The sequence below is a fragment of the Sprattus sprattus genome (genome assembly GCF_963457725.1).
Source record: "Sprattus sprattus genome assembly, chromosome: 4".
NCBI classification, from domain to species: Eukaryota; Metazoa; Chordata; class Actinopteri; order Clupeiformes; family Clupeidae; genus Sprattus; species Sprattus sprattus.
Genome location: NC_137923.1, coordinates 3,639,262 through 3,662,358, shown reverse-complemented (window position 1 = coordinate 3,662,358; position 23,097 = coordinate 3,639,262). Strand labels below are relative to the sequence as shown.

The 23,097-nt window shown below is 40.0% G+C and overlaps 1 protein-coding gene across 3 annotated transcripts in view; it reads left to right on the top strand.

Annotated features, from left to right (window-relative positions):
- Nucleotides 1-3,322: 3,322 nt before the first annotated feature.
- Nucleotides 3,323-23,097, top strand: part of LOC308363312 (corticotropin-releasing factor receptor 2) — a gene marked incomplete at both ends in the record, with an annotated part of 57,424 nt that continues 37,649 nt past the window's right edge. The window contains 3 exons of one of the 3 annotated variants that reach the window (XM_080836128.1): nt 3,323-3,387; nt 5,305-5,386; nt 12,415-12,534. In XM_080836128.1, the coding sequence (XP_080692254.1) occupies nt 3,346-3,387; nt 5,305-5,386; nt 12,415-12,534 (244 nt within the window). Of the gene's footprint in view, nt 3,388-5,241; nt 5,387-12,185; nt 12,307-12,414; nt 12,535-23,097 lie in introns of those variants that run through there. The other 2 variants (XM_080836127.1, XM_080836129.1) reach the window with 2 other exon arrangements.

Here is a 23,097-nt window from a genome sequence, read left to right as displayed (position 1 = left end):
TTAGAGTGGACACTCCATATAGCATACGGGTAATAGGAGGTGGCACTGTTGTCTCCTTGGGCGCTTTGACTGTCCCACTCATAGGAAGTAATGTGATGAAAACCGCATAGCTGTGTCCAAAGGAGACAAATCTACTGTGAGATCATCAGCAAATCTCTCATTGCACGGAACGGCGTGCCTAGCAAGCTCTATGACAACACCGAGCACAGGCGCTGAGCGTCAATTCCGACTAGTAAACAGAGGGACCTGCCACAAGAACTTAGCATAATCATTAGATTCCAACATCCACTTTCACTAAGCACTGCACCCAAAGCCTTTGTGTACACAAAAGCTCTGTGAAACAGCTCCTCAAGATGTCCTCCTGTCTGAGACTCGGATGTTGGATGAATGTATGATAATTAGCACATCACTTTTCCCTTTGCTGCATCTTTTGTTTGACTTAGACGTGGCAAATATCCTCATTTTCTGCAGCTTTGCGGACAATGAATCGTTCTGGGCGACTGATGTAAACTTGTCTGTGTCTGTATAATGGTGTGCTTCAGAAGTGTTTTTTTTTCTTCTTCTATTTTTCAGCACGGCTTTTTTCTTCTGTGTTTGCTGAGATACTGCAAGAGAACTGCAGGCTAGTTTGTCATTAGTGGCACAGAGGGCTGCACTGCCTCTGGTCAACGTGGATGTAGAAGCGGACACTAAAGTAAAGGATAATCACTGTGTGTATTTGTCATGCCTCGGTGGGTCGAGCCGTGCTGCCAGGCTTTACACAGTCCAGAGCTTTAGCTTGGAACCACGGTGTATAGTCATGCCCTCTGTGGACACAATCACTATGTACTCTTCAGAGTTTTCACACAACAAGGAACACATCTAATAATTGTATCTAATAACATGCTGATATAATCTAATTGCAAGATGAAAATCTGGAAACATGCCAATCTAAAACTCCCTTTTCCTTTTACTGGTAGAACCAAGTGGGAACTTAAACATCTTAAGCTACAGTATATTGTATAACACATGCTGTGATTAAAATGATTACAAAATTAATCTTTAATTAATCTCAAAAAATAACATTTAGTCTCAAAAGGGAAGCAACATGACTTTACAACTTTGCCAACACAGTCCATATAAAGATCTATGAAATCATTTTTATAAAGGGACACGTGTTTTCTCCAGCTTTAGTCTTGAGATCTTTTAACAGTTAATATGATGTAACCCCAACCTTTAGGATGAAAGCTAAAAATGCTTCTCCCTCAAAAGCAAAGTTTGAGAGTCAGAAAACAATAACCTGCTCACAAAATACCAAGAGATGCTGAATATTTCTAGCCCAGGTCAACACAATTCAGATAATTTTCAGAGACACCAAATTTATTTAGTGATTTCCATTCAGATGTATCCAAGCTGAAACAGTGAATGGAGGGACATTTGAAGCCATGGACTGATGAAGCACCTGGGTCCTTACTTCAGTGCAGCAGTGCAGAATACTCTTAGCTTTGGCTGAGCAGAGGGATGGCAAAGAGGTAAACTCACACTGACACGATTTCTGTCCTCTTGGGGTTATAAGCATGTCTGCTGATTCACAGATTTGGATATGCCATTTGTGATGGATACATATTCATAGCAAATACTTGCAATGTGCAGACATATTTAAATGTATTTTACTATGTATTTGTTTATGTTAATTGTGAATGTGTTTCTTTGGGATAAGATGTTTTTGTCTTTTGCAATCTCCGAGACTCACTGTCCATCACCTCATGAAGGTGGTTCTAGCATTGAGTGCCTCTTGCAAGCAAAACATTTCTAATGCTTAAAATGATAGACTAGTCACAGTGTGACTTAAGTAAGCACAGAATTGGATCAGAGGAATTCTCTGTGTGGCACTACCAAACCGTCTCTTCATTAGCCCAATACCGTTCTACCAACATCACACACCCACCTCCAATGACCTGAAAGTTAACTGGCAGCCTATCGTGCTGCCGTCTTCATAAATACTGCATGTTTGACAAATTGACAAAAAGGGACCGGGATGGAGGGTTGTGCCAATGAGAACATTTATAAAACAATGTGGAGAGGACTGGCTTGTTGGTAATTTTTCGAATGCCACAGATAGGTGGAGACACAGTCGGAGAGTGATCAATCAGTAAACAGGCTTTATTCTTGCAATTATGCGCATCTAGGGAGAGTGGAAGGTTTCACTCAAAAGATTCACTCATGTCTTTGATTAGACATTTGAAACAGTCCAAGTTTAAGTATCCTAAACAGAATAATGATACAGGATCCAGCTGTGAGCGAATGTTTCAGAGGCCTGTATCATGGGGGTGAGGGTATAAGGAAAGCAATGTTATTGATATGATATTGATATATTATTGATATGACCTGAAATGAAAGGTTGTCAAAGACACCTATTCCATCATACCTCTTGCTAAGACACAGTCTTCCAAAAGGCAAGACAGTACAGAGACCAGAGACCCTTACATTCCAACCTACATTCCAAGTCTAATTAAGAGGTAAAATACAAATGAATGTGAGGTTCATTGGATTATTGATTATTGTCAATCATTATTCATTCTGATCTTTAATCCTGGTTTGCAACACCTTCAGGACTTACTGCAAAAAATAAATAGGTTCAAATATAAGACAATTCAATAGATGTGTGTGAATGTTACTCTGAGCATGTAATATAAACACAAACTTTGTGCTTGTTTGGATTGGTAGTAGTTGTTCCCCCTGATTATGCTACTTCAGAGCAATCTCCAACAGGCTGCTGTGAATCTGTGTAAGATCGCTCAAAGTCCTCAAAGGTCTGAAGATAGCGGTGCACAAACATTGCATGAGCAATAAAAAAACATGATGGACTTGGAATGCAGTCGTTAGAAGGCAGGCTGATCAGCCAGCTGACCAACTTTCTGACCAGCCGTGACTGTGAAAGAAGAGGCTATGCAGAAGTCAATGGTCCTCAACTAAGACTCAGTCTGTAACTGCCATTACTGTATATATATAAATATTTGTTTTTCTTCAGAAGCCAAGGATAACTGAGATGTGCATGTGGTGTTATTTCCAAAGGAAACACAGGCTGGGCTCTTGCTGAGATGTGTTGGGCAGAGTTTTACTGAACTTAATGAGCACAGCTGCTGTTACCTTTGTTATTTTTTGAGTTGACGTTTGGCCATGACAGGCTGCGCGGACAGGCATTTTTTATTCATTTTCCATCCTTTTCATAAATGAGGATATTCTTCACAACCAACTTGACAGATTTTACGAGTAATTTAAGACACACTGGAAGGACCTTTGTTTGTCTTGTTTGGGAAAATGTGAGCAAAGCCTAATTGGAGTCTGACCCGAGACGACAGCGCAATGAATATATCGAAAATCTTGATGTGCCTTCTTCTTTTCTACGTAAGTACATATCTACACTATACACCATGTATCTGTATGTGCCTAGCCACACGACACTCTTAAAATCCTTATCTTATTTAGTCTATCTTGGCAGCTTCTGAATTATTTCTCATAAGCAAACAGTAAAGGTTTAAAATGTATTGGAGGTCCTCCACTTTGTGTGGTGCATCAGTGCATATGCTGATGAGAATGAAACTTCAAAGGAGTATATTCTTGGTATTTCCCTAGATCTGTTTTAACAGTGCAATTATATTATGTATGCACATTAGACAACCAGTTAGATTTAGAAATGCAAAATGACTCATGGAATCATAACGGACATAGAGCATATTCTTTTAACTGCATGGTCAAGCTAAAGCAGCATGCACACAGTAAAACTGAACACATATGCACGTCATGGAAAAGCAGATGGAGGTTCCCCAAGGACATGTGTGTGGGAATGATCTGCTCTGAAAGCTACTACAGGCTGTACAATGACATAAACATGGATTTTGAAGTTTAATGTTCCACTAGGTTGATAAGAACAAATTAATATGACTGACGCTTCATATATTTTTGGTGTTATTTGTTTCTAAAATCAAGATCTCTCACTCAGGTGACGCCAAATCCCCAAAACTGAATTTCATAGTTCAAACATATGAATATTATGCTTTTCAATAGTTGACTCGTTTATTCACATTCAAGTACACACACAGAAGGCGCGAAATGGAAAACATGACAATGTGTCAGTTAGTCAGCATGGTTGGTTCTGAAACACCCTGCCAGAGCCAAGAGGAGAGTCCCCATCCCCTCCCTGACCCAGAAGAGCCCTTCAGACCCCATCTTCCCCCAGCAACCCTGCACTGAGACTGACTCTGCTCAGCTGTCCCATGCACAACCCTTCCTGTCTGGCTCATCCCTGCCCTCGTCCTCAAGAGAATTTCCCTGCTACCACAGCTGCTCTCTCCCCCTGAGAGTCAGACGGAGAGCCACTAGGCTGCCCTTGCCTAGTGAAAGTTGCTATCGTCCACCATAACCCTTGATGGGAAAGGCTAAGGCCATGGGGTGTCCACTGACCCAGGGGATAATGTCAACGGACTGGACAAAGTTCTGGACCCCACTAGACCAATTAGCCCACTGAGGGGACCATATAGTACAGAAGCTTCCTGAGGAAAGGACAGACACATGGTCCACTGCTCACATAAACTGACACGCAAGCCCAACCATTCAGACACACAGTATAGCAACTGAAATGCTGCAATAAAGATATGTGATACTTAGTATGCACATGGTATCATTCAACAGCTTTGATATTGAGATGAGCACTCTTAAATGCTTGAGACAAATTTCAGAATGAGAATTTGCTCATTTAAAATCTTGGAGTGTATTGTGTTTGGTCTTAGAAAAAGAAAATCATCGATTGCTTGGGATCCATTTGTTTTAGAGGAAGTGGCCAATGTGTACAGACATGCACAATATGTCCACCACCATTTGGCCATCAATAATAATACTTCATAATTACTGATGCGAAGTTCACCACTGTCTTCCTTATTACTCTATTTAGTATGTCTTTCTGGCTGTTTTCTTTCCTTTGATCTTTACATTTTAGTGCAGCCACCATTCTCAAATCCATTGCCAGGGTGATAATAATCATTAAATACAGAAACTGTTTTTCGTAGCCCCACACCTCCCCTCTCCTGTTCTCCGTGTCTATAGTTTTTCTCATCGCACTGCAACCTAGTGGCATAATTATGCACATAATTAATTTACAGTAATACTTATAATTAGCAGAATTAAGCATTTGTGGATATGCCAGTGTTAACTCGATACTCATGTGCAGATTGCATATCATGGTACTGTTTCACCTGTCCTTGAATGTTGACATTAATAATCTGCAAATGTCGCTTTACAATAGTATGCTTGTCCTTCCACTCACAGCGAAACTGTCTTTGCGAGCTGTCTCTATCAGTGTTACTTCAGATGTACTGTGAAGCTCTTTCCTCTCTCTACAATGTTACAGGTAAGTGTTCCTGTACTAGTTTTACTAAAATGGTTTAAATACAGTAACATAAAATGTTTGTTTTCATTTGTAGAAAGAGGAAGAAGTAAAGATTTTGATGGGCAAAGTCATTGCTTGTGGAGCCCTAGAGATGGAGGGAATTACTTACGCTTCCCCTTCGGGTAGATAAATAAATAAAATAGAAAAATGAAAAAACAGCAAATTAATTAAACTGACCCCCAGTCAGGTTGCTGGTATACAGATTGAATTTGGTAACATTTGGTTGATTGGATAATAATTTGTTAAATAACTATTTAACAAATGTGCATGGTTTCAACATACTACTAAATACTTGTCAAGCAAACCAACTCTCTGTCCAGTAACATAAACCATTATCATGAACACAGAACAAGCATTTAGTGAAAGCAGAAAGTGACATAAAGATTTGTGGTAGCTGTACTGACTTGTCTATCCTCTGAATGCCCCAATTATATTTAAAGGGTTTTCCTTTTTCCTATGACTTGACCACTACCTAATCATCAATTAGCACACAGTTCCAGCTCTCTAACTAGCTGTATAGCCTTCCAGATATGACTTGAACATCTTGGCAAAACAATTAAATATCTGCTAAATCTTACTACTGCATGTATAGAGACACAGTCCCAATTTGCAGATCATAACCAGAGCCATCAGCATCCACAAGGGTTTGTTTGTGAGACTGAGTTGAATTGGATTGCAGAGAGTTGTAGCCATGCAATTTGAAGTCTTTGTTCATGCATACATTCATTCATTCACTCACTCAATCATTCATTCATTCGTGACAGTTGTGCCATTTCTGCTCAAACTGCCAATTGTTTCCAGGTTCCCCACTCTTTGTAGTGATGAATGAATGTGAGCATCAGCATCAGGACAGGACAAGGTCATAGAGTGATGGTGTTATCAGCTCATTAAAATGCTTAGGCAGATGTGTAGTTCAATGACACCAGCCTGCCAGGCATCTGTGCAACACTAATTGAGCAAAAGGAATCAATACATTTCAATTAACATTTGAAACATTATAGAAATGCACAAAATGCTTAACACCCTCAGTGGCTCGACCACATGGTTTATCCTGTAACATCGCAGTGGACGAGTAAACAGAGGTCATGTAAATGACTAGGTAGTCTGTCTTCCCTTTTTGCATTGAATTTTCTGTTTGGGCTTAGTTTTGTGATCTGATTTCAGGTATACATCCTGTCAATAAATCCAGCTCTAATCATACAAAATGTGCCAACCTACAACTCATGTCTGCCGACACGTTTTGTGAATACGATACTATCGGTTAGCATTGATAAGTGTGGGTAAGTCGGTATATAAAGTCTAAATAAAAAGTGCCCGTATGCAATAATCTTCTGACATGGCTTGTGTGGTCTGTCATAGACCATATACACCACTGATAGAGAGTTGTAGAGCTCTCATTACTTGATGGCTGAGTGAGTCTGAAAATACATAGTAGCTATTGGGTCTTACGGCCAATGCTAATATGATAAGTGAATAAAACAGATAGGTACAAAGAGCAATTATGTTCACACAATAATTAATTGTTTTCCCAATGTACAACACAACTTTATATTTGTTAAAAGTTGTTGTATAAAATGTATTTCCAAGCAATATGATACTCTGTTATACAATAATATGTTTAAGCTAACTGTTCTTGAGTGGAACTGATGTATTGCCCATAAAGTTGTTCTATGCAAACAACCCTCCTCAACACTTGGTTCCAATTGAAGAAACCTTGTCCTTGGTGTCCATTGCCTTTCAGAGCCTTTTGATTTCTTCTCTTAAATGGCCAAATGAATCTTCACAGCTAAAAAGAAAGACCAACCAAAACAGAGCTTAGGATAATGTGATGTGGCTGTGAGCCTTTTATTGTCATGAGTGTAGGACATAGTGGGTGGTTTAGAGCAGGGGTCCCCAACCTTTTTTGCACCACGGACCGGTTTAATGTAGGCATTTTTTTCACGGACCGGCTTCAAGGTGTCATTTTACACGTCTTATTAGTCACGTCATCCATTCATATTGATGTGAATCAATCAATTGCACACGTGATTGCACGCAAGTTTGATAGAATTAAGCCCGGTCTGCTCATACACAAAAGCTAACATTAACGTTAGGTGGAGTTAATTTGCGGCCAACACCATTGTATAACGAACGTTAAGTGCATGAAAAATACAACTCACCATAACTCTGAATCAGTGCTTGGTCTCCATGTGCCGAAGCAGTTTTAAAGGCTTCATTGGCTCGTTTGCTAGCTTGTCGCCACATATTAAACAGAGCGGACTTGGTGCGTGAGAATCACCTGTTGCGATAAACCCGTATTTTAAGTATGACTCCTGGTATTGTCTGTTAAAAGAAGCTTTCTCTTTTGAAGGTCGTAGGCTCCTTTTTTGGCTCCTTAGTTGGCCTTTTCATCTTTGCAAAGAAGCTCTCCAAAGATGTTTTAGCTAGTTTGCGGGCTTATTTATTGAGTGACGCTAGCCTGGATACCAGCCTGAACTCCGCCCACAAAATGTTTGGTCTGGGAGATTCAGTCTGGACTTGAACTAGTTGGGAGAGGTTAAACGGCCCAGAAAAGTGATCTGACCAATCAAATTGTAAGGGCGGGCTTTATACGTTGATGGACAGATATAGATAGAATAGCCTATACATCGGACAAAGATGGCGCCGTCTCGGGAGCTTAGTGGGACATATTTTATATGATTTAAGCTATCTACACGACTTTTTTATGTCTACATTGACTCGGTTAGTTGTGTATACGCAAAACGAGTGTTGCCAAAGATTGTAGGTCTTAACTGAAGAACTCTAGACCATTATTGATCGGTTATGCTAACGCGTAGACAAAAAAAACATTGAAACAAATGGTAGCTTCTAGCCTTGAGTGCTAATTAAGTAACGTGAGCAGGCATATCTCAACAGATATTGACAGCGCATTCATTTTGAAAGAGGAACAGAGAAACGCGATCAAGGCATTTGTCGATTGAAAAGATGTTTTTGCCGTCCTTCCTACGAGATCAGGTAAAAGTTTAATCTATCAGATGGTAATAATACTACGTTGCTCTGATTGGTTCTAGGTATCCAATTCAGCAAAGAGGAATTTTCTTTCCTGGTTCGTTGAAACACGCCCCATAATCACAGCCCAATGGTTTGGTCTCAGACTCATATTCTGACTAGAATTATGAGTATGACATCGTCAGGCTAGAGTGACACATCACTTGAACTTGTCAAGCGTCTAGACGTGACAAGAGGCACAGGCGAATGTGACGTCCGGGAAAATCAGCGCGTTTTTCAAAATAAAACACCTTTCAGACGCTAATAATTAATACAGCGGAATTGATATAAATTATTTATTCTTTCTGTGCGGCCCGGTAACAAATGCCTCACGGACCGGTACCGCAGCCCGGTGGTTGGGGACCACTGGTTTAGAGGTCATGGGAAGCCAGCCAGGCTGTTCGATATTCAGATTTTAAGACCACCATTCAGTAGTGCATATTTTAATTTCAGTGTAAATTTACAGCTCAAATAATAATAATAATACAAAATAATGATTAAAAAAAAACATTACATCTCAGCTTGTCCTTCTTTTTTGTATTGTCCTCAGTTCATATGGCTTAGTGTGTGTGTACTTAATGGAAGTTGGTGTTCAAAGACAATGAAATAAGTGCTTTGTCAACTGGATAAAATAAACTGAGACAGAGAAATCAGTTTACTGTTTTCAGTGTTCTATTCTACAGTTGACTGGACACTTGTCTGTTCGTCAATTACTTGCTTTGAAGAGTACAATGAGGACAGTGTTAATTATAAACACGGCCTAATCCACTGGCTCACTGCCTTCTCGTTTCATGAAGCACTTGTTCCCAAATGGGGCTGTTTTTTTAGCCCCCTTTAATTGATGCCTTGCATTTGAGAGGGCGCAGCAGAACAGTCATATCAGGTTATCTCCCTGACATTCATTGACCACGGAACCAGTCGTAGCGAATCTATCAGCAGCCACATATGTTACACACTGCTTCCTTTTGTCAGGGCATGGGAACAGACAGTAAGGGGAGAGAAGGGATTCATTCCATTCACGTTTCGTATTGTCAGATACATCAGCCAATCAATTTGTTCTCTATTGTTGACCAATTAAAGATTTAGAAGATTCATCTTGTCTCTGGCTGGAGGCTGTTACTTGAGTAAGATATAGGGTTATGTATTTCAAAATTACCTCATTAGCAAGACTTTAAGGTTTCCTAGGTCCTTTACGCCCAAAAATGTGGGTAACTGGTTTGAGTACCACAAAAGAAAATTGATGACCAACTTAATTTCTCTGAGCATGTAGCTTCTGTCTTGAGGTCTTGTCAGTTAACACATAATATTTGGAAGATAAGACCTTATGTCACACAATATGCTTCGCAACTTCTTGTGCGGGTCCTGGTTCTAAACTAGACTATTGCAATTCAATTTTATCAGTCCTGCGTGTGTTGTGAGACTATTGCAAATGATTCAGAATGCAGAATACGTTTGGTCTTTCATCTGCCAAAGAGGATACCTGTTACTCCTTTGCTGGTCACCCTTCACTGGCTCCATGTAGCTGCTAGAAGTAAACGTAAATTTCCTCATTTTCGCCAATAGAACAGCCACTGGATCGGCAGCAGCTTATTTAAATGCTATAATAACAGCGCTATTCACCTTCTCGACCACTAAGCTCCTCTGATGAGCATCTGTTGTCTTTACCTTCTCTCAGCAACGATATATTGCAATCAAGACTCTTTTTGTGAGTGGTACCTCGGAATGATCAACATAGTGCTGTCCGTTCCAGTGACAGCCTTGGTATAATTAAAAAGCGTTATAAAATCTCACATTTTCACAACTATAAGCAAAACAAAGCCAAACAAATTAAATTTATATACAAAGATCTTTGTTGTTTGTCGAGAGCTGCCACACAGATGTATGGGTGGTTTCACTGTTATAGAAGGCAGCATCATCTTCATCATGTATCCACAATGCTGTCTTCAATACTGTTCGTTACGGGGGCATTTTGAAGGCACCTTAGAAGATGGGAAAGAGATTTATATCAGTTTGCCTCGCTGTCATGTTAGACACCCTGCCGAGATAGTATTTTACCCTGATTGGAACAGACCTGATGTGTGACCTGAAACACACGCTTGGTTTGCCTCTTGCATATGGCCCAGAACCTCTCAGGAAAATCCTTCAGTGCAAGCTTGTGAAATCTTTGCAGACTCTAGTTCAGAGCCACAGGGTCTCAGGACTGCTCTGTGATCAGTCATATATTTGCAAGCTTTTGATCTTCTAAACCGTGCAACTGTGATGTAACATTCCTTTTTCTGTAATTCAAGACCCGAGTGGCCCAGACTGGATTTTACAGTTCTGACCTCTGAATAGTCAGTCAATTGAAGTGAAAGTACACTCGCAGCATTTAAGTGACATTGATATTATGACTATAATGTTGCGCTACTTAACTTGGCTTATTCTACAAATGAGGCAAAAGGATAGAAAGCATGTAAAGTGCCCTGCCATGTAAAGGGATCATTCAAACAAACTATAAATATAATCTAATATGACCTTTGCATGTTTATGTTTCACAAGTAGGCCTATCACAAGGTCTATGTCTGGCACATTCCATGCACATTTATAATAGCCTACTGAATCATAATTTCAATGACAAATTCTATACCAAAATTCTACATACTATTTGCACTAGTTTCAGAGCTTTCAGAGCCTCTAGTAAATAGATGACAGCTCTTGACCTAGACTTCTATTGGGAAATAACATTAATTGTGAAAAGTGCCAAAATGCTATTACCTAGGCTTGTGAATAATAGGGACAGTGATTGGGCAATTTATAATTAGCACTGATCTGAGTGAGTATCCAATCCATGAACTCTGCTGGGTTTTTCAGAGCTCTTCCCTGCATACAACTCAGCTGAATACATTAACATTTAGCTATGCTATTAATAGTTATAGGTAGGCAATTACTGCATCCCACATTATTAGGAATATTCAGAATGCTCGCTAGCTCAATGTTTACTGACATTTCTCCCTTTTGAAAGCCAATATATGGAGCTAAAATTCGACTTTCTTTCCAATTGGAAGTTAACGATAATCCTCGAACTTGAAAGCTGAAGAATAATTTTTTGCTTGTTAGTTCGAAATTCCAGTTGTGTCGAAACTAAACTGTGTTTCTTTAAGTGTAAATGGGATGTTTTGTCGATTCGGTTATTTCACTTAGAGTATCCTTGCCTTGGCTCTGGGTAGGTTCACCATTCTCACCATCTCTGTCTTGACAACCACAAGCAGTTTGCTGTACGTCTACAAGAGTCACTCGTAACATCAAACAATCTATGAATATAATCGATTCATTCCCTTGGGTTTGCTGGCTTGCTTTGATGTGATGATTTTTCAAGAAAGTTAAAACTATGTCTGACACATATAAGACCAATACCCGCTGTCAGCCGAAAGAGTTGAATTTTCAGCGTATTTGAAAACTGAAAATAATAAGGACACAGACTCACTGCGGACAGTGACTCCTCTAAACGACCGATTCGGTTGTCGTCCTCTAACCACCAACACTAACTCAAATTTGTAGATCCAGTGTGTGAATAAATTCCGTCATACTAGAGCTCCATTGCGAGCGTTTCAATTGGACGAATGGATAACCCGCGCGCGCACTGAGCGCGGCTGCCATCAGGGCATGCATTTAACTGATTCTAATGCCACATTGAGAGAGAAGACCGCAGACCACTACTTAGGTTAGCAGTTTGTCCAGCTCTGTTTTTTGAAACATGGATGCCACGATTTTTCAAATCTTCATTGGGGACTTTGGGGATCCCAACTGTAGTCTCATGGACGCTTTTCAGGACAACCTATATGAGAATGTATCTTTCTCCTTAATGAATTTTGATGGTACGGTTCTGGGGTACTTTATCACTATACTCACGTACACATTCGTGTCAGCACACAAGGACATTACTTCTACTGATGTTTCATTCTTCCTTCTTTTGTTTATTAAAGGTCTTTATTGTAATGCCACAACCGATGAGATAGGAACTTGCTGGCCAAGGAGCATCTCGGGTCAAATTGTGGAGCGACCATGTCCGGAGTACATCAACGGGGTGAAATACAACACTACAAGTAAGTGAACATTGATAATAGTATTTCTCGGCGTTGTCTTTTTGACTCTTCGGTTATGTAATGGTTACTAGGTCGTATAATAAATTCAAGCAGTAGTACGGTCAGACGAGTTGAGTAGATTGCATCCAAGTAGCTGCTTCTCATGTTATAGATGAGTCTTGGGAACGATGGGGTACAATAATGGATAATTGATGTTTTCTAACATATCTATCGCTATGTACGCTATGTAGTTCATCTGCATTCAGCCATAGCAAGAGTTATGTTATTTACTGCTATATCGGTTTTAATGTTTGGTAAAGTCCCTGAGAGAAACTGCATTGCTTGGCCTAGACGACTTACAGTAAAAGAGCAGAGGTCTTCCTTGCTACCCATAACCTTAACCCATATCCATACCATACTACCTGGGCAGTTAATTCAGAAATTCTCCCTTAAGTACGTAATTTCTAATGTGTTGGCTTACTTTAATGTAGGCTACATATCGGAAGTTATCTTTATCAGTAGCCTACTGGCATAAGGTAAATGGCATAGAAACTCAATTTAGCATTTTTTTTGCAATTAGTTGTAATTTTAACAACCAATGGTTGCATTGGATCTGTTCAGTACTTTGTGTAACATGTTTTAGATAGTTTGCACTAGCCATTACGCTTTTAAAGAGACGTACAGCTTTCCAATGTGTTCCATGAGCATGACCTGAATGTGTTAGTCTGCAAAGCTGCCAAATTCCTTCCTATCCACCCACACTTCTCTTCACTGTCCTGTCATGTTTGGATATGATCTCACCTCTGAAAATGCTGGAGTATAGTGATTCAGTTTGTTGCCTGGGTAAAGAGAGCGTTTGCCCTCACTGGTGCCTGAGTGTCTGTGCACTGGAACGAATGCAGGTGTTAGCGGATAAAAGGTGGAACAATAAGTGCAAAATGGGAACTGACTGAAGTGTGATGGTATACGTCATTAAATAAGAATAGGGCTTATCTGTCAATGTCAGTTTATAAAGGGCACAGACCTAAATTACTTACAGAGGATACAATGCAGCCCCAGAATCATTTCATGAGAACAAAAAAAAAGTATTGTTTTATTCCAATTGTCATAGTTTTCTTGTTGTAAGCAATAGGAGCATTTAAGGTAACCTCCAGCAGACATAGCCTTCACAGGAATCTACTTTTATCCCAGCAATGTGTAGTGCACACGCAAAATAAATGGCTGGCAAGCAGGGATACCCTTCGCTTTGAAAGTTTACTAAGTATAGCACACATTTTTCATAACTGATTACAGGGATCCGGAGAGTCCTGGAGAAAATCTTTTCATGTCGTTTTTCAGGATATAAAGTCACCTAGCGTAAATGTTTACTCTCAGGAACTACATTTGCAAAATAAAAGGATGACATTTTTTTGGAAGACAAAGAATAGTCAATGGGTTATTTTATGTAGATGCTAGATACCCCATAGGCCATATGCACTCAATCACTTAACTTAACCCTTATCTAAAAACAAATTATTACTTGCTGACCTATAGTACGTGCGGTGTTTGAAATTCTTGAAATTCCTCTAAAAGGCCAATGATGACAAAAGTCATAGTGATTGTGGTGTATGTGCAGCACTGATCAAATATCCATTTTACGAATCTTGGTTTTTAATAGCTGTCTAAAAAAGTAATTTGTTTGAAAACGTTATCTTGATGTAATTGACAGTAAGATGCCACAGACAATAACCGTGTTCCTGTGTCTCATGTGCCCTGTACTGTGATTCACTGAGTGTGATTTAGTGGACATTTATTTTACTCTTATAGTACAGCTAAACAGGGCCAACCTTTGCGTCAAACACATTTTTTATTACAAGTTGTACTACCATCACTAATCTGTGTCAGAAATACTTGGGATTTAGAAGTATAGCTGCTAAAATCGTTTTTTCAAAGACGTGACTGCTTATTAAGAAGTGTAAATTCGTGATTGCAGTGAGGTTGTATGTTATATCCCATCCCCAGTTGCAATAGCTGTGTTTCTATTATCGGGCCAAATTCCGCTGAGCTAATGTGTGCCAAGGCTCGTTGCGTTTTCACTGTCACTTCTGGGGCTTGATTGTGCCTCCTCTGGGTTTACGGCCAGGGGTTTTGGGCCAAGCAGGACTTACTTGTGCTTGAGGCGGTGTCAAGGTGAAAGGCAGGATTAGTGGAGTCAGGTCTAGAGAGGTTCAGTGGCAAAAGAAAATAAGTAGTCACAATCAAACAACCTACACGCTACCAATTAACCTTAACAGATAATACAAAATGGAAAAATTGTTAGAGCTGGTCAGCATGCAAAACAGGTCTCTGCTTAATATTTAATTAATACAAATGTGCAATGGTTGCTTGATCAAGTAGGGGAGACTGAACAACCAACACGATTGTAATACTTTATGATGATGGGCATAAAAGCTAAGACATTTCGAGTTGCATGACTACCAGGGTACGCATCAATAGGAACCAAAGTCTGCAAACCCAGAAACTCTGAACTTGCCCTGGCAGTGTTCCATGATGCAGGCAGGCTATAGATCGGTCCACATCACTAGTGGATCAAATCTCGATATATTTCAATACCAAACACACACATATCGTATGGATGTTGAATTACCGTCAAATTCACTTATGCAAACAATTGTGACTATCTTGCTTTCTGACGTGAACTATGCCTATACCTGACTTACACGTCTTCATGCTACCTGTGATATGGATTGAATTACTAAAATATTCCAGTACATGACTGAACCACTGTGGAGAAATTAGAACAGAATCCCCGATAGTACCCAAATGAAATGCGTTGGCGGAGCAAATTTAGGCCTACTCCACAACGCAAAGTGGAGTTTCGTTGCACCTCATCCAATCATTTTGTGACGGGGCTTCATCCCTAACAACCACCAGATTAACACAAAACCACAATTAACTGAGGTAAGAAAATCTGATACCTGCTTTTGAGGTTGTTTGTTACTAAACATGAGAAACGACTTTTGACACAGGTGAAAAATGAATTTGTCTATCGTCGTCACACTATAGACATTGTCATATCGCACAGCAATAACGTGAGGTCAGGTTAATTATCATATTCCACTGATGCATGATTACATACATGTTTTTGTGCTAACTAACTAATGGGCCGATAGCATGCCTCAGGATGCATTTAAACTTTTCATGGTCAAAAGGGTGCAGCACTCATATAAAAGCCATGTCTTCATGTCTCCAGCCATGCTTGTGTTAAAAACGGTCATCGATGTGGCAGCATTCTTTAAATCAGGCTTTGGGAGATGATCTATTTCTGTTTGACTGCCTGCATTATTCCCATAATGATATTCACCAAGTGGGTGAAGTGGTTATACATAGGAGGGCTGAGGGTATTTATAACTGAAGCACGTGAATAATGTTTATATTGCTATTTGATCCATCATCTTTATATGAAGCATCAGTTTTCTAAATTCCACATCTTTCCATTTAGAACTTAAGTGTTTTCTCCTCAGAATATATGTGCTGTCATGTAATATTTTCTTGATCCTAGCGTAGGTGTTGGCAATATTTGGGGATGTGTAATTTCTTTGGTCAAGTAGTTTGGTCAGTGAATTAATTGAAGTACTTGCATATCAGCCAACATATTAGTCTTTCACACACAGTCTAATGGCAGTGTAAAGATCTTCCTTCTCTTTTGCATTTAGTTGAAGTTAAGACCTGCATGAAAGGTGAACATTTCTGGAGCTTAAGTTAAAACCGTTTCTCAGACCTGCAAGTTGTGACAAAACCTGTTAAGATATCAACGATATCTGCCTTGGTTGAGAGTCTCTTCAGGCTCCATTTTCATGGTTGTGAACCCACTGCAACATTGCGCTTTAGGTTGCCCTTATCAAGTTGGCGTAGCCCCACCTCCTTCCTAGAAGGCATTAATCACTCAGCCATCTTCAATTACTCAGTCCTAATCTTCAGCCTTCAGTGGTAGAACAGGGTCTCTAAGGGGCCAGACAGGACAGCAAGCCATCTGTTTTGCATGAGAAATGTCTGACAGCTAACCTCTACAAACCGCAATTCTGCATTCGACAGTCAGGGCTTTTCCTTTTATGTCTTTTAGTTATCATTGTGTTGATTTGCATATTTTTTTCCCAGTATTCATTGCTTAATGTAGCGCGTAATGACACTGCGCTTTGATCCAGACTATTCATTTTCAAAACTTTGTTTATCCTGAGTCAGTTATTGGTGTTTAATTCAGAAATCCACAAATAACCTCTCCCTCTATCTCTTCCTCATTATTGTTATCATTTTCTCTCTCTCACTCCCACTCTCACTCTCACTCTCTCTCTCTCTCTTGCTGTGCGTGTGCGGGTGTGAGTATATATGTGTGTGTGCATAAGCATACACAAATCATTAAGAACATGTAGCGTTTTAGTGAAAATGACTGTTCTAATTTTTTTTTTTTCCGGACCACCCTCTGTAGCTTGTGTTAGATTGTTGGATTCTCTTCAGTGCAGGATCAGGGGACATGTGATCGCTGTGTGTCTGTCAACACATCCCTGGAAGATTTTAAGGTCATAGGAATCATTGTGCACAGAATGGTCTATAACCCTTGACTGGCTGGCCTCAGCAGGGTGGAACATGGCGGGGTCGGCAAGGCCCGCTCCTGAGAGGGTAGGGGGCTGATGTGCTGCTGCGTGACCCCGCTGACCCCTAGCTGTCATCCCCATTTTACTCAGGGGTGGGCAGATACAGCTTCACTCCGCTATATGTGCCACATCATGCTTTGTGGTTGTGGTTCCTGCTGGCTGCTAGGTCTCTCGTTCCAGTTCCTGAAATGGCAACTTGGTGTAAATTTGGAACGTCTTCATTTAAGGTGCGAAACTCTGGAGGTTTTCTAAAATAAGCACCCAGCAATCCCCTATCTGCTGCTGAGAAGGTACTCTGAAATCACTTTCACTGATGAATTCCTTTAATTATCCCTCCACTTTATCAAGCCTTTAGAGCTCTATTCAACTATATGATCATTTTGCCAAGGGTACTGTTGAAGCTGCTCACATTGAGAAACGAAAGACATAAAAAAAAAACTCTGGCACTTGTCCAGTTTTCAGAAATATCAACATTATCTAGCCTAATCTGAATTTATCTGTCAACACTGGACATGCCCTACAAACAAATGACTTGCAGAATGCAAGAGGAGGACGAGGAGGAGATTCTCACAGTCATCTTTCTGGAAGATGGAAATAGAAGCTCTCAGCTCTTCATGAAATAAAGATTGAGCAATCTCTGTCCAGGGTCTTAGTTAAGGGTTAGAGTTATGTAAACTGATTGAAATGTTCTCATCTATAATGACGGCGTCATTAAGCTGTTGAAACCCTTAACCAAAATCGAAGGTCTCCCTCAAGTACACAACCTTTCAGGTAAACCATTGTATACTACCACTTGCCATCTATTCTGAAAGCATCAATATTACAAAGGCCTCAAAGAGGTTCCTTAAGAGCTCCATGTATTTTTAAAGACATGGCCCATCCTATTTTTTGCCTTGTGTTTATCCTCGCCTATGCTTTATTCAAAGTGTGTTTTACTCTGTGTGGATGAGTTCTTCCATGTCACCCAAGGTCCTTCATTGTCTGTCCCTGTTACGGCTGTAGCTATGCCATTCAGTGGCTCTGTAGCCTCTGGGGAGGCAGGCAAGCCCAGTCCTGCTCTGGCCAAAATACACCTCTCTCTGTAACACCCGGGAGTCTGAATTCACAAATACCACATAGTTATGGTTCAATATCTCCAGAGGCCTTCTCATGTCCTCTGTGGTAATTCAGTGGGCTGATGAAAGCATTGCCAAAAGGGATTCTATCTGATTGATCATCGTAAATTGTCAGCACTCTGATCCACCTCATGGGAGGTTGTGGATTGGACCTGTCACTTGTGTTTCTCGTTCCATACGAGGGGCAAATGAAGAGAAAGACAAACAGCACACTGATTTGCGTCAGTGCTTTTGAGAGCACTGCCCAGTCATGAAAACTTAAGGCGATGCCCACAGCGTGTTAGCTATTCATAGCCAAGTAAGGGAGAAGGGTAACCACTCTAGTTACTTAGAACAACTTTCTATGTATTCTGTATTCCACCAGTCATGTTAATATATACATCTATTTATTTTGTCTTGTGTTAAGTACCTCATATTCATTATGTTGTTTATCATTTCCTCATTTTCTTGCTTGCTTCAGGAAGGTTATAAAAGAGTCTTGTTTGACAACACATGTTTGACAAGTTGACGTGGCTGTTATCCACTGTCATCAAGTTAATTGCAGCTAATGAAGTACAGAAGATGCTGGACAGTGATGATTCCACATTGTCACATATTCTATTTCATGAATCGAACACAACTCATGAGGCTGTTATGCCAGTGACATGGTATGTCACATGCTTAGGATAGTGAGTTTGTGCACATTGATATAGAAGGCCCCAGCTTGAAAACGCAGTGCCTTGGGAATTTAACATATCTCTAACTCATTTGAATGTTTTGACAAATTCTTCAGAGCAGATTTTGCCTCTGTCCATGATAATTGAAGTCAACCAAGGCACATGACAACAATGGCACCCTGATATCAAACAAACTGACCTTGATGAAAAAAGTGGTGAAATGGCCACACTAAATACATGTTCTACCTTCCCATGATTCAAGGAGCACACATCCCAGGTGCATGGTTGAATGATGCCACTTACCTAGCCGTTCTGACTAATGAAGTGTAACACTTTGAACAACCCACCCACCACATTCTTTTGTAATGAAGGACACACAGTGAGTAGGTGTTGGTCATTAAAGCAAGTTTCAGACCGCACTGTTATGAGACAACCTCTCACTGCTCAGCGATCCAAGAAATATTATGCATGTTAGAATATGAGAAGTTCACATCTGTGGCAGAGGCCAGGGAGATGGAGTGAAGGTCTCTACATCAAGCTCAATTCAAAAGTTGAATATTGCATGAAATATAGGACACAAATCATCTACTGATCTTGCTTAGGTAGGAAGTGTGAGGATTTGTAGTGCAGTTATTCAGTCAATTTAACTTGGGATGACTTCTTCTTCAAAGATTTTACAGTCACACCAACTTGTGCTTTCTCTGTTTCAGCTGTCCATACAGTATATGGTGTACTGCTGTGAATGCTATGAATCTTTGGCCACCTTATGCTTTCGAGATAGCATACATGGTGATAGCCTAACGTTTACAAAAATGATGCAAATTATGTCCAAATATGCCACGCTGTTTGCTTTTCTGCTGCATCATTTATCAATGAGCACCGAAACAGCGCTCAAAACTCGCCCTTTTGTGAAATCAAAATGGGGTCACTGATTTTATTCAGTGTGTGATCTGTACTCATGACAGATAGAGACACAAATAAACACAAGGGTTGTTTGTATGTCCAAGTGCTAGCATGGCTATAGCAAAACCATCATTCCCATCTTTCATATCCAACACAGGCTTTCTTTAAATTGGATTGTTGTGTGATCATGTCATGCTATTATGTTGTCAGTCCTCCTGATGAAAAGTGTTAGCACTCCTTTCACCAACTGCAAAACGTCATGAGTATGTAGTCTATGATTAATACATAAATAACACAGTCCACAGTATTCTGTGCAGCAAAGCTGTGGTATTACAAGCACCACACAACAATATAAGCAAATTGTTATCTATTTAAAGCAGCAATAAGTAGTTCTGTTCCAAAACGAGGAAGCTTACTACCTAAAAGGCATCCAAAAACCTTGCAAACACCATCAACAGATCATTTGGCATTGATAGAAGCTTGCCAACACACTAACTGCTGTCTTCTGGCAGTATAGTTGGCAATGTCATACTGTGAAAGCTTTTATACCATGTTAGGTGGGTGTTCCAGCCTGGAACACAGAACTAAATAGTGCATATCCTGGATGTCTAGTGGGAAAGGCCCAGGTGTATATCTGTCCCTTCACATGACCATATGCAATCAAAATTAATTTGAGGATGTACCAAAACTAGTTGAAAACCATACCTCAAAAAGTGTCAAATTGTTGCATAATGTTGCTTTACATTTACATTTAGTCATTGAGCAAACGCTTTTGTCCAAAGCGACGTACAAGGGAGAGAACAGTCAAGCTAAGAGCAATAAAACCTGGTGTAACAATAAATACTGCTTTTTTTTTTGTTTTTTTTTCAAGAAATAGAAAATGACATAGAAAGAAAAAGAAGTGCGGGACTGTCACTGCTTAAGTGCAAGTTAAGCCAAGGTGCCAGTTAGGAAGGGAGGTGCTCTGTGAAGAGTTGGGTCTTCAAGAGCTTCTTGAAGGTAGAGAGGAACGCCCCTGCTCTGGTAGTGCTTGTCAGTTCGTTCCACCAACGTGGAACTACAACTGAGAATAGTCTGGATTGCCGTGCTTGCACAGGCGGTGGTGCCAGATGCCGCTCACTAGATGAGGGCAGCGTCCTGGGTGTAACATTTGCCCTTACAAGGGCATTTAGGGAGGTGGGAGCATAACCAGCAAGCACTCTGTAGGCAAGCATAAGTGACTTGAACTTAATGCAAGCAGCTACCGGCAGCCAGCTTTAACTTCACAGAAATGATTTACAGAAACCTGAAGAATGCCTTGGATTCAAAAATAGCTCCATACCTTAGAACCTAAAGCCTACTCCTCTTTGGAATGTTCAGTGAATCATGAACTTGTTTGAAGTTGAAGTTGCAGGTTGTGATTGCAATCCAACACGCTTGTTGTCAAATTCAGTGATGGCACAGTTCTTTGTAAATTGGATGCAAATATAGTGGTTTGAATCAATCAATACACTATTCCAGCCAATCAACACTTTGCTTCAGGAGAATGGATGAGAGAGATGTAGATTTGATTAGCTGTTGAGCTCAAATATCAACAATCTTTCAGCAGTATACCATACTGTACCTTTAAATTAAGTGCGATAATAGAAGGGACAGTATAATAAATATTTGATGAAAAAGATGAATACCTTTATTTAATTTGTAAAAATGGCTTAAAATTGAAGTGGACAATGAATGAAAGACTATCATCTCTGCTCAGTATTCTTTTTGCGAAGTTCAGCCTGGGCCAAGAAATTCAATTCCAGTGCATCAGTTGCACTCACCCCCTTTACAAAAACATCAGTGGATGCTGTTAGAGAAACAACATTTAGTTTCTTTCAGCAGGCCTATTTTTGTCAGATTTTTGAGAATATATTTTTTTATTTATGAAGTCCAAAATAATAATTGAATATTTGACCCCTCCACACCCTCAAGCAAATTTGAGTTTGACTGCATTCATTGTCAGCATTGAGCAATTTGAGTCCTTCGTGAGTACATTTGTGCTGAAAAGAGCTGTGAATGCTTCACTTGCTGCCAGACCAAGGGCCGTGAGGGCCCTGCCCAATCACCAGCAGCGAGTGTCAGTGTGTGCAGCTGCTGGGGACTGACTGCAGAAAGACCCTTAGTCTATAGAAATTGGTTACACTTAACAAATATCAATAGTGCTGTCTACAAAACAACAACAAGGACCAAAGTATTGATGGTTCGAAGGCTCCTTTTTTTTCAACAGCTGGCCCAATGTTGCGTTATCTTTTAAACATTTATGGGGCATGGTGAAAAATGTTTCCATATGATTCAACAGAAAATGTATGTATTTAAACAAAAAACAACTGTTGTCTGCTGCTCTGTTGCACTTCAGTGAGGTTTTGTTTTTCCTTTATTGAACAAATCTGAGTTATGTACAAGTCTGTGACTTGAGCTGTAAAATCTCCATGATGATTACCACACAGATCGTCTTTCCTTCCACAACAAAGCAGAGAGTTGTTATGGAAAATGCATTAGACGTAATGTATGTATTCCATATCTTAAATTTCTTAACAGTGAAAGTGAAAGTGAAAGTGAAAGTAACTCTAGTATATTACATAGTTCTATATTTTATGGCTGGACTGAGACCTGACAGAAATCATATTGCATGTAGTTTTATTCTGCTTTTATATTACAGTTTTTTTCCCTTCATTGCAAATTAAAGGAGTCATCAAGTTGACATGGTCCTTGGGGTCTTAATGAAATGTCTGTAACATACTTTGGTCAAAATACTACAAGGATCACACAAAACAGCACCTTCATACCCTATCTTAAACAGCCCTGTTCAGGGCGACCTGTTTGAGTGCCTGTTCCTTTACGTAAATGCTAATGAGCCACTCCTTATTTTGTGGGGTGTGCTGACCCAAGTAAGGTTTCACACTACCATGGAAACTGTCGTGTGTATCCCTACTACATTTACATTTACATTTACATTTAGTCATTTAGCAGACGCTTTTGTCCAAAGCGACGTACAAGGGAGAACAATCAAGCTAAGAGCATTAAAAAACCTGGTGTAACAATAAATATTGCTTATAAAACGACATAGAAAGAATAAAAAAAGAAGTGCGGGCCTGTTGCTGCTTAAGTGCAGGTTGAGCCAAGGTGCCAGTTTAGGAAGAGAGGTGCTCTTTGAAGAGTTGGGTCTTCAAGAGCTTCTTAAAGGTAGGGAGGGACGCTCCTGCTCTGGTAGTGCTAGGCAGGTCGTTCCACCAACGTGGAACTACAACTGAGAAAAGT